This window comes from Sinocyclocheilus rhinocerous, unplaced genomic scaffold (genome assembly GCF_001515625.1).
Source record: "Sinocyclocheilus rhinocerous isolate Xijiao unplaced genomic scaffold, SAMN03320098_v1.1 scaffold3, whole genome shotgun sequence".
Classification (NCBI taxonomy): Eukaryota; Metazoa; Chordata; class Actinopteri; order Cypriniformes; family Cyprinidae; genus Sinocyclocheilus; species Sinocyclocheilus rhinocerous.
The window spans coordinates 1,025,551-1,041,453 of NW_015658759.1; the positions used below are offsets into that span (position 1 = coordinate 1,025,551).

The 15,903-nt window shown below is 34.2% G+C and overlaps 1 protein-coding gene across 1 annotated transcript in view; it reads right to left on the reverse strand.

Moving 5' to 3' along the window:
- cacna1hb (calcium channel, voltage-dependent, T type, alpha 1H subunit b) overlaps positions 1-15,903 on the reverse strand; it is a 55,597-nt gene that overhangs the window by 3,983 nt on the left and 35,711 nt on the right. Inside the window, exons 13-28 of the mRNA XM_016531424.1 lie at positions 14,894-14,975; positions 14,591-14,778; positions 13,117-13,455; positions 12,848-12,948; positions 12,613-12,736; positions 10,770-10,838; positions 10,441-10,625; positions 8,751-8,877; positions 8,454-8,579; positions 7,019-7,108; positions 5,363-5,555; positions 4,152-4,303; positions 3,220-3,329; positions 1,117-1,250; positions 400-470; positions 187-265 (exon numbers count right to left, since the gene is read on the reverse strand). Of these exons, the coding sequence (XP_016386910.1) occupies positions 187-265; positions 400-470; positions 1,117-1,250; positions 3,220-3,329; positions 4,152-4,303; positions 5,363-5,555; positions 7,019-7,108; positions 8,454-8,579; positions 8,751-8,877; positions 10,441-10,625; positions 10,770-10,838; positions 12,613-12,736; positions 12,848-12,948; positions 13,117-13,455; positions 14,591-14,778; positions 14,894-14,975 (2,170 nt within the window). The remainder of the gene's footprint in view (positions 1-186; positions 266-399; positions 471-1,116; positions 1,251-3,219; positions 3,330-4,151; positions 4,304-5,362; positions 5,556-7,018; positions 7,109-8,453; positions 8,580-8,750; positions 8,878-10,440; positions 10,626-10,769; positions 10,839-12,612; positions 12,737-12,847; positions 12,949-13,116; positions 13,456-14,590; positions 14,779-14,893; positions 14,976-15,903) is intronic.

The following is a 15,903-nucleotide window of genomic DNA, read 5'->3' on the forward strand; positions in this document are numbered from 1 at the left end:
CCAAAAAAAAATTACTGAGCAGCACAACTGTTATAGTAATACTATAATAATAATAATAGTCACAACTGATAAGAAGAAGAGTTTTGATTAAATAAATGCAGCCTTGGTGACCATAAAAGAAGGTTTTACTGACCCCAAACTTTTGAATAGTAGTGCATGAAAATGGAAAATAAAAGGTATACTGACCAAGTTTGCCAAAAAGTTCAACTCCCAGCGCCGCATAGATGAAGAACAGCAGCATAAATAGCAGACCCAGATTACCAACCTAGAAAGCCAGAACATCACCAGAATAAAGCCACATACACCATCATCTCGGGCCATATAAGGTCTCTGTGAAGTAGTTCCTCAATACAAATAGCATATACTGTAGCACAAGACATACTGTATAAACTTACTGACCTGCGGTAAAGCTTGAACTACTGTATCCAGAAGAGCTCTCATTCCTGTGGCCATCTTCAACAGCTTCAACACTGAAAGGGAATTTTATATCACATATCATTCCTCTTTAATCACTGAAATCTCCTTTTGACATTACTGTCACAAACCCAAACTGTAATACATATCTGTTTAGCACTATATAAAAAGAATCAACTACCGTTCTCTACCGTATTCTATTTGAATATATTTTAAAATGTAATTTATTCCTGTGATGCAAAGCTGAATTTTCACCAGCCTTCACTCCAGTTTTCAGTGATCCTGCAGAAATCATTACAATATACTGATTGCTGCTCAAGAAACATTTCTTATTATTATGAATGTTGAAAACAGTTGTGCTGCTTAATATTTTTGTGATTTTTTTTCCAGGATTCTTTAATGATTAGATAGTTCAAAAGAACAGCACTTATTTGAAATAGAAATTTCCGTAGCATAAATGTCTTTACTTTCATGTTTGATCAATTTAATACATTCTTGCTGAATACAATTTTTAATTTCTTTCGGAAAAAAAAGAAAGAAAATCTTACTGACCCCAAACTTTTGAGCGACAGAGTAAATAAAACTTTTTAAATTTCCCATTTTTATTAGAGGTGCTAGAAAAGCTGGAAACTTCTCTATTGTACCCTGTTTAATTTCTCACTTGTCACAGCTGGTGTGTGTGTGTCTTCATGTATTTGGTACCTCTGGCGATGCGCAGCACCCTCATTATGCGAATGATGGTTGGGTTGATGGGTAGTGAGGCATTCAGGTCAATTTCCTCAAGTGTGATGCCCATAATGGAGAGAAGAACAATTGCCAAGTCTAACTGATTCCACCTGACAGAAAAAAGACAGAAACACCCAATGAGATAAAGACAAGGTCCTATGAAACCATTTAATATTCTTGAAAAGAGCTAAACTTGACCATTTGAGACTGTTAAAGCAAAGGTCTTGCTTTAACACTTTCTTTCTTTCTTAAACTTTATTTTAAGCTTAAAGAGCCATGGAACACGAAGGAAAGACAATGGTAGAGAATGTTAGCATCCCGTATTTTTCATTTATAGAGGAAAGTTATTAATTTATAGACTTTTGGGGCTATTTTTCTCTGTGTCAAAGTGACAGGATGTGTCTCAAAGGTGTCTCATAATTATTCATGAGGCTGCATGGCCTTATTTTAAGAGAAGGCCTTGTCTCATTATTATTCATGACATCATGTGACTTTTCTCTATGATAGCACTTCAGTCAGTGAGTTGATACTATATTAGAACATGGGCTGCAAGTTTTCACGTTTGCATGATATGCGATGCTGACAGAGCAACAGGATTTCAATTAATGACTGACAGGTTTGAAATATTTGTGCAACAATCATGTTTTATAGGAGGGTTGGAAAAGCACCGTGGCTCAAGACGCAGTTTGACACTGATAGTTTCGGCATCACAGACACCATCCATCCTCACTTTGAGATTACACCAAATATAACTGTGAATCAGCATAACAATAGTTGATGATTGACAAAGATGACAAAAGATGATTGACAATTAGCATACAGTTTGGATTGGCGGTATGGTTCTGTCCTGCGCAAGAACTCCCTGCGCATCCATGCAGCCTAGCATGGATGAGAGCAGGGAGAGCAGCGATAACCCCCCCAGGGTAAACAGAACAGAACCAACATAAATGTATTGCAGATATTGTTAAAGTTCAATAATGTTATGTACACATTTTAGAATTAGTCTGATTCAAAGGAGAATCAGAAGGCTGAATCCTGACTGACAGAGGAGGAGTTGGGGATGGAGGAGGGTAATTAGTTATTGAGCAATGCAAAAACTGCTGATAATACTGAGGGACCTTATATATGAATGCTTAGATAGGTGTCGTATTCCCATAGGTTGATGGGGATCAGCTGAGAGTCAGCTGATGCGAGCTTGACTAATGTGACCTGCCAGAACTAACGCTACGCTAGATAATAATAGTCTCAAAAGTTGTTAATAATTCAAAAGCACATTCACATATTTTAATGCAGTGAGAAAACGCAAATCATCCCTGTATTTATTTATGTAATAAATCACAGATAAATATACACATTTATTTGAAATATAATTGTTGTAACAATGTAAAAGTCTTTTAAATTAAATAAAATAAATTTTTTTAATAAATTATTTTTATTCAACAAGGATGCATTAAATGGATCAAACATGACAGTAGACATTTACATTGTTACAAAAAATATATTTCTGCTATATTGCTGTTCTTATGAACTTTCTATTAATCAAAGAATCCTAAAAAAAATGGTTTTCATAAAAATATTAAGCAGCACAGCTGCTTTCAACATTGATAATAATAAGAAATGTTTATTGAGCAGCAAATCAGCATATTAGAATAATCTCTGAAGGACCATGTGACACTGAAGACTGAAAATCTTCAGTTTTCAGCTTTCCATCACAGGAATAAATTATAATTTAAATAGAAAACAATAATCTTAAATTGTAACAATGTTCACAATATTACTGTTTTTGTTGTATTTTCAAATAATCAAATAATCAGCAATGGTGATATATACCATTAAATATATTCCAAATTTTTTGAACAGTAGTTTATAATTGATGAATTTTAGTTGAACTGCAACATGCCATTAAAGCGAAACTAAACTTATTGCAATTGTTTTCTCATCGCTTCTTGAAATCCATGACTACTGCGCTGAGAACAGATCCCTGCTGAAATGTCAATATCAGAAATGTACCAACTAGTGAACTTACTGTCTAGAAAACATGCTGTATTTCCGCATTGTGTCCGCATGACGGAGCCTTACCTCTCTTTGAAAAATCTCCTAAAGCCAAACGCAACCAATTTCAGCACAGCCTCTATCACAAAGACCAGTGTGAAGAAATAATTACAGTACTTCAGACCTTCATCCAGATACTGAAAAACACAGACACAAATAAAGACAGTCAGGCACCTGGAATATTAAACTCTCAATTCAACAGAAATTTAAAATTGACCATTTATTTATACAGTCCTGGTCTTATTATGAATAATGCATCAGTGCAGGTTATTCATATTGTAAAAAAATATATGTTTTGTCAAAATCTTTTATCAAAATGTAATCAATTGCTCTGCCTCTTAAAAAACTTTTCTTTTCGATTGACATCACCAAGACCTCTTATTTTTCAACACCATCTGATGTCAATTTATTATGCAATTCCAATTTTTCATGGTCCAAACAATTTCCGATGCATAAAATCAATTATAACTCTGTATTTGTTTATATTAAATACTGTTTCGCTCTGAATAACATCTGATTATAGAAGTATGGGAGTGAACCAGTGCAATCTTTAACTAAAAATAAATATACTAAAAAAATAATTAATTGTAATTAATTAAACTTTCACAGAAATAAAATAGAATATAAAAATTCTAGTTTTTTTTCAGTTAGTTGTGAAAGTAAAATTTCTCATTTTCGTTTAGTTTAAGGTAACTAAAATTACTAAAACTAAAACTAAAATTAATAAAATAAAAAAAAAATGACAAGAACACAACACAACTTTAAAATTAAACTAAAATGGAAAATATAAAAATAACTAATTTATATTATTAATAAATACTAAGATACTGAAATTACAAATGCTATACTAAATACTTTTAGCATTTTTGAAAACAGGTTTGTGTTAACATATTGATAGTGTCATTGCTCTGCAGAACTAACGTCTGTGTGTGTGTGAGTGTGTGTGTAATACACCAAACCTTGGGTTGTCTGTAGTGCTCCATTGACATCGTGAGCACATTAATGGCGATGATGATGGTGATGAAGAGGTCCAGATAATGGCTAGTGCAGAATGTGTGAATATAGATAGATGTTGGAGAGTAGTCTGCATAGTACGGTCTCTGCAGCGCCTCTAAAAGACAACAAACACACAGAGAACAATGGAACACCTTCATTAGGGTGTATTCAGGTCATTCAGGTATTCACACTCATCTTGCATCACAGGATGCTGTGAACATCCTCGCTCAAGATTTTAGGTTTAAAAATGTCGGTTTTGTAATACAGATTTGAACTGAATACTTGTTAATATTCACAAGATATGTGAGGTTTCATTGAAAATAACTCAAGGGCAGGCTGTGTGTTGTTAGTGCACTGTATAGGCTACTTTGTTGTCCCTGTCAAACACAAGCACACTGACCCAGTTTTTGTCTGGGCAGTAAATTGCTAACGTAGCAGTGTGTGTGTGTGTGTAGTCACAGTTAGCAAACAGTCGAGTCATCTGAGGGACGTTATAAATGTCCAGCCAAGCGTCCCCCCACATCCATCATGGCTCAAGACTGCTCAAGGTGTCTTTGAGACAAGCTTTGTGAGCATTTGAGGGAGGGAGAGAGCAAGAGAGAGAGCAAGAGATGTCCTGAGACAGCTAGCTAATTCAGTTTCCAGTTCGGGCACCCTTACAAACAGTACTGTGGCAGTAACATGGTGCACTAATGGTATTGTGAATATTACTTACTTGTGTAAAACTCACATCCTTGATGCTAGGGAGATGAGGGTGGTTGCCAGGGTGTTGCTATGTAGTTGCTCAAGTGTACTAAATGGCTTATATTTTGTTCCTATATAGTTGCTAGTGTGTTCTAGGTGGTTTCTATACCATTGCAATAGTGTGAGTACCCTGTTTTAGAGTGTTACAACTGAGTGGCTTTTAGAGGCTTTTAGTGCTTAGCAATTAAACTGTACTAACCATGTGTGATGCAATAAAGTTACAAGCAATAAAACCAATCTGTTCCATGCTAGTTTTATTCTAACCAGCAGTGACAAGCCACAAAATATTTTGTTGCCCTATGCTCCTCTAAAAATTAAAGTGGCGAAAAATCCATTTTGTTCTGAAGTCCGCTTTCAGTGACAGCAGAAATATGACTGAAACTTTTTATTATGACACAGTCTGACTCAAACACGTACAACAAACACTCACTCCTGCGTCTTTTTTCCATGCGCTTCTGTCTCTTCTCCTCTCTCTGTCTGGCCTCCTCTTCCTCCTGGTCTTGTCTACACTTGTGGAAGTTCTCCACCACCACACCTACAAACATGTTCAGAACGAAGAAGCTGACGATCAGCAGGAAGGAGATGAAGTACAGAAGCATCCAGGGATTATGATTCCTTATGGGCTACAAAAGAAAAACGGAGCATTTAGATAGAAATGGTGGTGACATTGTTCAACTAAAGAAGTAATTTTCATAAAGAAATATTCATGTCTGCATGTAATCAGCATACCGTAGTAACAGTATATTAAGCATATACATTTTATAAGCTTGCACATACGTTTCCTACCATTATTTTTTGGAAATGGTAGATGCTCGCTCTTGGCATTTACTTTGCTGCATTTAGAGTAATTCTGCACATTAATTTAATCTCATAAAACTCACTAATTTAGGACTGTGACAACTTGTAATGAATTTAAAAATTCAGGTCATAAGGCTTAATGTTTTCACTCGTCTGTACATTAATTTATGTATTTTGATGCTGCTCTCATCTCCAAAAGCATGTTTCTTCAAATCATCTTATAGCATTCATCATTAGTTTGATCATGCCATGTTCCAAAATTAATAATATTCAGATATTCAGAATAATATTCCAGCTGTCTTAGTTAAACACTAATTAAGTTTATTTTTAAAAATAAAACTACTTAAATGTTGTAAAAAAAAAATTCAATTCAATATACTGTACACTACCATTTAAATATTTGGGGTCAGTAAGATTTTTTTATGTTTTTGAAATAAGTCTCTTATGCTCAACAGACTGCATTTATTTTATCAAAATACAGTAAAAACTGTTTAATAATATTAAAATTTAAAATACTTTCTACTTAAATGTATTTAGTGTAAATTATTCCTCTGATGGCAAAGCTAAATTTTCAGCATCAAACTATTGGAATACTGGTTTAACACAGCAAGTAGCATTAACATGACACATACCAGAATATGAAAATTTACATTACAATTTCAAAGCACACATAAAAGTCATTGTAAGTTGCCAGGATGAAAAGAAGGTGGAGAGAAAGGAGCCCATCAGTAAGAAAGCAAAGACAGGAAATGCGACAGGAAGAAAGTGCAGAATGGAATGGAACTGTACTCTGTACTTGTCTTATTGTATAGGCAACACAAGTGGTATTTGTCACCACACAAAAGATGGGCCGCTGTAAAGGACACTATGTAAACCAGTTGTGTTGAGTCTGTTACTGTCCGTGGACTCTATGTGTGAGAGAGAGTGTGTATAAGACCTCTCAGTGGAATTAAATGATGAATGTTCTGCCTCTCCTCCTCAACCTGCTCATTTTGGTGTCCTCCACTGTATTTTTATCTCTCTCTCCCTTATTCTTTAGTTCAGGGCTGAATTAATCAAACACTCGCTTTACCTAAAAACCCGCTGCTGCCTTTTGTGAGTGTGTCACTTGAGCTTCAGGGAAGAAAAAAGCAGTAAACACTCGTGGTGCCTGTGTTTTCTTTTGTTATAACGGACAGATTCAGAGTAAGGTGTAAGTGTTTCCACACAGTAGAGTTATCTAAAGAATGCACACACACACACACACACACACACACACACAGACACAGACACACACACACACACACACCTGTTGGTCCACAGCCACAGCATCTAAGCCATCGTACATGATGCTGACCCAGCCGTCTTTAGATGACAGGACGAATAATGACATCAGTGCCTGCAAAACATAGATAAAATGAATTTATGTGAATAAGAGAATATTTTACAGAATTACTGTATCACTGTCAATATCTGCACAATGTTGAGGGGAAGGTGAGATGAACACAATTTTGCTCAGTTGAGAGCCACTGCACAGCAAAAAAAATAAAATAAAAAAAGTTTTGTTTAAAGAAAAAAAAAAAAAATCCAAACATATACTGAATTTCTTTGGGAAGTAAAAACAGCGTTTTTAAAGGGGTCATATGATGTTGCTAAAAAGAACATTATTTTGTGTATTTGGTGTAATGAAATGTGTTTATGCGGTTTAAGGTTCAAAAAACACATTATTTTCCACATACAGTACTGTACATTGTTTCTCCTCTATACCCTGCCTTTCTGAAACGCGTCGATTTTTACAAAACTCATCGGTCTGAAAAGAATATGTCTTGAATTGAATTTTCTCCATTAAGTGTATTGTTTGTGGTCAATATGATTATTTTATATTATTGAAAGAAGTCTCTTATGCTTATTTATCTGGTCAAAAATACAATAAAAACAGTAATATTGTGAAATACTCTTTTCTATTTTAATATAATTTAAAATGTAATTTATTCCTGTGATGCCAGCCATAACTCTAGTCTTCAGTGTCACAGGATCCTTCAGAAATCATTTTAATATTCTAATTTGGTGCTCAAGTAACATTTCATATTATCATATTATCAATGTTGAAAAGAGTTGTGCTGCATAATATATTTGTGGAAAACGTGATACATTTGTGATACATTTGTATGAATTTTTTTATGAATAGAAAGTTCAAAAGAACAACATTTATTTAAAATGTTTTATAACAATGTATACGTCTTTACTGTCACTTTTGATCAATCTAATGTATTTTTGCTGAATAAAAGTATTACTTTCTTTCAAATAATAATCTTATTGATCCCCAAAAAAACGGTAGTGTAAATTGTTCATAGTTTGAACTGTCAGCACTTGATGTTCAAATCAAGCACATGTTAGATGTGAAACATAATTTAATTAATTACATGATGGTATTAAAGTTGCATGTCTAAACTAAGAATAGCACAGATTTCACATATGAAACAACAGAAGAGCAATGAGAAACACTGTCCACCAGAACCCTGTCATTCTGATGAAATGTGCTCGTGTGACCTGAATCTAAAATATAATGGGTTACTTGATGGTTTAGAAAAAGGGCAAATGGGAAGGTTGATTATTTTAATAAAAGACGCCACCAGTGGACATAATTCATTCTTCATGATTTCCCCCTTAATGTCTACCTGACTACCTCTATATGTGTGTGCGTGTGTGTGTACTGTAAGTGTGAGTGAGTGTGAGCGTCCTACCTGACCCAGGTTATCGAAGTTGTACTTCCTACGGACCCATTTGTATTTAGCCTGCAGGCATTCAGATTTATTGGTGATATTTCTAGTGTCAAAGCCTTCACAATGATAAAACTTCCCCTTAAAGAGCTGAACAAAAGAAAAACACCTTACATTTAGACAGCATTATTACAAATAAACTGCTCATTACAAAGCAAACAATTGAACTAATAAATACACATTCATAAAAGTTAATAAAAATGAAATGAATTCCGATTTTGTCTTCTTTTAAAAATTTAGACACTAGCAATGTGTGTGTACCTGAACTCCCAGAATGCCAAAGACAATGAAGAAAGCACAACAGATCAACACAATATTTCCAATAGGTCTGAGAGATGTGATCAATGTTTCAACAACCAGCTTCAGTCCGGGAGCCCTGCTTATGACCCTGATAACACAAACAGACACAAAGAAATGCATATTTAGTGTGGCAACAATATCTGAACTCAATGCAAAACCATTGAACTAGAAAGCGGCTGTTAATAAAAGGACTCAGAGTGTTGCACAACAAGCTGACGAGACAAGATGTTCTCTAGTGTTAGCCTTGAAATTAATAGGTAAGTCTGCTCAGCAGAATATCTTGCTGTCTGAGAGTTGCACGGTTTTGTTCAGATGTGTCTAGCGGAATAGTTTCCTGACAATAACAAGAGATGATGTGGTTTCAGCACCATGGACACCAGCATTATAAAATTTAGGGTTACATTCTTTTTTCTTTTGATCAAAGTCAAGCTTTTGGCTTGAAGTGCAAATGAAATTTGAGAGCTTTGGCAAAGATTTTTAGCATATACAAATTAATTTAGGTCTACTCCTCACACAAAATTACAGTGTGAGTTAAGAATAGTGATGCACCGTAATTAATTTTTTACCGAAATACCGAAAGCGAAATTAAAGTTTTCATTTAGCCGATAAACTACAGAAAATAGTTTATTTAATAATCAATTCATTCATCTAATTTATTTAAAACTGGAAACTGAGATAAAAACTAATAATTTAATAAATACTGAGTTGTATATACTGTGTATGAATTTAATTTACACACAGGTCAGTTTTTATTTAAACTTTTTAATTACCGAAATACCGAAAGCGAAATTAAAGTTTTCATTTAGCCGATAAATGAAACAGAAAATAGTTTATTTAATAATCAATTCATTCATCTAATTTATTTAAAACTGGAAACTGAGATAAAAACTAATAATTTAATAAATACTGAGTTGTATATACTGTGTATGAATTTAATTTACACACAGGTCAGTTTTTATTTAAACTTTTTAATGATATAATTACGTTTCTATTACAATTCATTGTTGAAATGTGAACATTTAAATGGTAGCTGTAATAAAAACTTGTTTTCATAATTTATTCAAACGTGTGTTAAATAATATCAAAAGTAAAAATAAAAAAAAACCCTACAAGGTTTAGTAGGATTTTTGTATGATAGGCTCGCTAAATATAATGTTTAGTGAATTTTTGTTCATGCATCAGCTGAAATCAGCATACTGTAGAATAAAAGATCTTGGTTCATCAAACTGAAGATTGATTAAAAATGAGAAATCAGTATCATCAATCCAGCTGTTCTGTAACCGTTTCAGTCAACGATTTCGGCCCTCCAAAACTTTTTCAGGCAAAACCGAAAATTAATTTTCGCCTAAATTTTGGTTGCCAAAATTGTGGTGCATCATCACCATTTCAGATTAATTGAAATATGGTGCCAGAGTTGTATCCACTACTTTTATTGAGAATTTTTGGAGTTCACCAGCTCTGGCCCCAATTCACTTCCATTATATTGCAAAACAGCAGTGTGAACATTCTGCTAAACATCTTCTTTTGTGTTCCTCAGAAGAAAGATGAGTGAACTACCCCTTTAAGAATATTACAACAGCCTACAATAGAGGACTTAATGTACTTCTACACATTCATACACACCCACACACACCTTCAATAAGAGTCTTACCTCAAGGGTCTTAGTGTTCTGAGCAGTCGAAGTACTCGTAAGATACCCAGGATTCTGTTCCCGCCAGAGGAGGCGAGAGAGACCAGGATGTCCACAATAGACACAAATACCAGCAGGCCGTCTAGAACATTCCAGCTGCTCTTCAGGTACGAGCCTGGACCAGCATACAGCCCAAGAGAAACCACCTACAACACCAACAACATAATAATCATAATCAGTCATGAGCATGTTGACCTGAATCTACCTTTTATTATTATTGTATTATAAGTTACTAAACTAAAATGTTTGCCTTTATTAAATCAATTAACAATATTGTATTAATTTCCTACCTTCACAGTCATCTCAGCCATAAAGATCACAGAGAAAATGTAGTTAGACACTTTAAGAAAAATCCGTTCCTGTCAAACAAACAAATAAATAATGAAAATGTCATTTAAAAAGGCAACAAATGCACCACATACTTTAGAGACCAATAAAAGAGCATCTATGAGGTGTTACTGTGTTTCACCTACTGAATCCACCCAGTGGCTGTTTACAGCATTTATTTAGCATATTATAACATTTCATGACTGAGATATAATGGATATTATAATTTTAAAGTTGTATTCAGGAAATTTATTTTAGGTTTATAGATTATATGCACATTAAAATGTTTCAAAAGGGTAGAATCATATCATTCTGAAATCAGTTTCCAATATTAACCCACATGACCATATATTATTATGATAAAAGAATATTAATGATTATTTTTTTCTCAATAAATGTACAAAAATAAAAAATGTAAAATTTTATTACATTTAAATAAATTCAATACAATTTAAATAAATTCTGCCAAGTGATACAGTTCATTAGTTCTAATTAAGATACATTTATGATATTTATATAGACTATGTAATATAAAATGTAACTGATGTGTGGTCACAGGTATGTGTTTATCGGCTATTTTACAGTGGCTTTGAATGCGGCTCAGCCAATCAGATTTCCGCTGGCACTGCTACAAATGCAGTTTCAATAATACAGTTGTACCATCACCATTCATAGCACATTCACACCATCAGCATATTAGAATGATTTCTGAAGGATCATGTGACACTGAAGACTGGAGAAATGATGCTGAAAATTCAGTTTTACCATCACAGGAATATTACTGATTTTACTGTATATTTGATCAAATAAATGGTGAGCATAACAGACTTCTTTCAAAAACATTAAAATATCTTACTGACCCAAAACATTTGAACAGTAGTACCGGTATATAGGGGTGTAACGGTGCACAAACATGGCGGTTCAGTACGTACCTCGGTTTTAAAGTCACGGTTCGGTACGGTTTCGGTACAGCAGGGGGAAAACTAAACATAAATTGTTTAGTTTTTTTATTAAACAGTGGTTTACTGAACAAATTGCTCTCTTTAAATAAATTTAATTATAATTAAAATTTTCTTAGGGTTAAAAATCTACCTCAGCTTATGCTCTAAACCAGGGGTCACCAAACTCGGTCCTGGAGGTCCGGTGTCCTGCAGAGTTTAGCTCCAACCCTAATTAAACACACCTGAACCAGCTAATCAAGGTCTTAATAGGTATACTTGAAACATCCAGACAGGTGTGTTGAGGCAAGTTAGAGCGAAACTCTGTAGAACAGTGGCCCTCCAGGACCAAGTTTGGTGACCCCTGCTCTAAACTATAGGGAGTCATTTTACAAGCTGTGGACACTTAAGACTTGCCTGAGGTAAATAAAATGCTACATGACATTTTGCTTACAAGATGTTTTAATGACGTCTTTCCGCAGTTGAAACACTGATTGAGCGATTACATCAGGCGTGAGATGTTCATTCATGTTTATTTCACGTTATAACTAGTAGTAAAGAGGAAGGCATGATTACGCCCCATCAAAGAGTGTCAAATCGGCATTTATTGTTTGAATTTCCTGAAAAAATTACATAATTTGAAAAATAATACTTTGTGTCTTATCAAAAGTAACAATATAACTGAAAGTTTCCAATGAAGTTCCACTCGTGCAGTGGTTAAAACAATGCTGTATTTGTTCGGTACACATGCGTACCGAACCGAAATCGTATTTTCAATACGAATACGTGTACCATTACACCCCTAGTAGTATGCATATATAATAAAGCTCGATGATGGTGCTAGAATAGGTGTTGTGGTTGTGTTCACCATGCTGTCAGCCTGGATGTCAGGTCTCTCTAGAGCGATTGTGATGCAGTTAAGGAAGATGAAGAACAGCACAATATGATCAAACATCTTATGAGTGATGACCTTCTGACAGTGCATTCGGAACCTGCAGAGAACAAGAGAAAAAGCTGTGTGAACCGCATAAAAATGTGCAAGCACAGCATTCATTAGATGTGTATATGTGTGTATTTAGCTGGTCTGCTGTGTTTGCACTCACTTATTTTGGGGGGAAAATAAGTAAAGTGACCAATCCTCATGGTCTCTACACCACTGGGGTTTATACGGCTCCAACAGTCTCTTCACAATCAGACACCAGCTCTAAATGAAATATAATACCAAATAAGATGTGTATTTTCTAAAGAAAATATTATAAACTTATTAAACACTTAATATTTGCAATATTTAACAATGCCAAGAATATTTTATCATTGTGACTGATATATTAGTATAATCAATAATAAAAAATGATTAAAGACAAGTTTCCACCTCCTCAAATTCATCATCATCCGCCCCCTGTGTGGATGGTGGATCAGGACGTGTAATGTTTGGAGAGGATGGATACCCTCCATCTAATCTGCCATTACACTCCAAATATGGGCGTGGAACCTGGAGGAGCTCTGGAAAATCAAATGACCCTAGACATGAAACTCCGCCCAGACTGCCAGTCCTGCTGGATTTCCCATCTTCTGATTGGCTGTCATCCATGCTGTCCTGTCCCGCTCCTGAAAGCAACGACTCACGCTCCCCTGACTGAGCACGTCTCATTAGACTGGGGGCATGGCCAAGGCTGTTCCAGCTGGAGCGGCGACTTCCCCAAAGGCTGGACTACAACAGACACACAAACTGTAGCTGATTATCACGGCATGCAACAAGTGGTGTAGTATGATAGAACAAATTAAAAAAGAAATAAGTAAGTTGACATATATACAGCAGTGAGAAGGACAACATGGACAATTTGTAACCACTTAGATATGACAATTAAGATAATTTGGGATGACTGAATTTGATGGTTAATAATAAAAAAAATAATTTAACCTAAAATTAAATTAAATTATATTAATTATTCCTGCTGTTATGGATGTCTATCAAATAGTATCAGTAAAAGGAATCAGTAAAAGAAAAAAATGAATTATATTATATTATATTATATTATATTGATAAGGGCATATGATAAGGGCAACTGATCATATCAGAGATGTCCAGGTATTTATATAATTTATACTTTTTTAAAATAGTCTGATACATATATGTGATTAACTATGTTTTATAATTTTTTTCCAAAGCTTTTGTAATTTTATTTATTAATTTATAGATATTTGGGTACACACACACACACACACACACACACACACACACCTATACGTGTTTTTCTATACTCATGAGGACCATGACTACACAGCATGTTGTGAGGACTCCCCTTTCTGCTGACACTAGGAGAATGAAAAAAATAGTTTTACCACTAGGGGGGAGTAGACAAACAGAAAATCACTTCAAATGTTTACACACACAATGTTCACAAAACTGGCACACACACACGAATTCCGAATAGTTGGATTCATGTACATGATTAAATATGATTTACACATTTATTTACATAACTTTTGTATTTTTAATTATTAATTTATGCATATTTGGTTAGGTATTTATTTAATTTCATATCAAATATAATGGAGCATATCAATATTAAAACAAAACTCCAAAAGCTCAAAATATAAAAGGCAATAAAAACATGGTAAAAGGCCATGGTAAAAACCACTTTAATGAAGAAGAAAAAAAAATCTTCAGGTGAATGTTTGCTTTCGAAATGTCATGCTGAAAATGTACAATGTATATTTATATTTGGTGTGAAAAGCCTTAAGAGCTGTAATTCTAATATGAATATAGATCAAAATATCAATTTAAATGTTTGTTTATGATTACTCTTTGTGTAGGTTTACTTGTAATGGCATTTACTCCTCACCAGGGATCTTTGGTCATGGGGCTCGGTGGAGGTGTTGCTGTTGCGCCGTGATTGGCTATAGATGTGTGACACCTCAGTTCTGGGTGTGGCGTTCAGCTGTATGTGTGCGTTGTGAGGTGGCATGGATGCTCGAGGTTCCAGATGTCCATTGGAGATGGGCATTAATGTCTGCATTTTCATCTCTGATCCTAATATCAACAAGAGATTCAAATAAAATAACAAAACACATAAAAAAAGCTGTGCACAAGCAAATGCACACACACACACACACAGACACACACACAGACACACACACACACTAACCTGAATTCAGTAGTTCTCTCAGTTTGTCCTCATCACCATAGTCAGACGACATGTCATCAGTGTCTGATCTGCTAGCATCACCCTGAAATAGAGAGAGAGATGACATTTAAAGGCTAAAATTTTGAATTCACAGTAATGAATCATCATATTTTCACATCAACCCAAACAACACAAGGCCAACTTAAATAAATGCAGAAAAAAACACAATTACATTTGCTCTTTCAAGGGTATGCAACTCTCTACCTTCTAATCTCATGCTTAGTTAAAACGATTTTCATTTTGTCCTCGAACTATTTCCTGTGAGTCATTGAACTTCCTATGCATTTAAAATCAAGATGAAACAGCATTTGGATCCATTTTAAGTATTATTTATTAATGTATACTTTTTTTAACAGTATGATTCATATGTCACTAAATATGATTTATCTATGTAGCTTTTGTATTTTTTAAAAATTTTCTTATGCATATTTGTTTTGTATTTATTTATTTTAGTATCAAATACATAGTCGGCAAAGTTCTAGTTTCAATATTAAACCAAGTTTCAGTATTAAACCAAAACTCCAATAAAACAAAATAAAAAAGGCAATAAAAACAATAAAAAAATTCCATGGTATAACCAAATTTAATGAAGGAGAAGAAAAAAAAATCAGGTGAATGGTTGTTTTTAAAATTCCATGCTGAAAATGTGCAATGAATATTCATGTTTGATAAGAAAAAGTGATCATTCTAATATGAATATAGATCAAAACATTACACTTTTTAAAAATAGTTTTACTCTTTGCATAGGGAAAAAGCAATCCTGCAAGTAATTGAACTTTCTCTTTCCATGCATTTAAAATCAACATGAAACGGCATTCAGGACCATTTTACTTCCATAATTTTTTTAAGTTTATTTGAAACGGTGAAACAGGATATTTCACTAGAAAGAAATCCATTGGGAATAGATTTTATTGTGATAAGTGGCTGTTCAATACCAAAACACACCAGGTTGTGTACTTCCTAGATGGGTT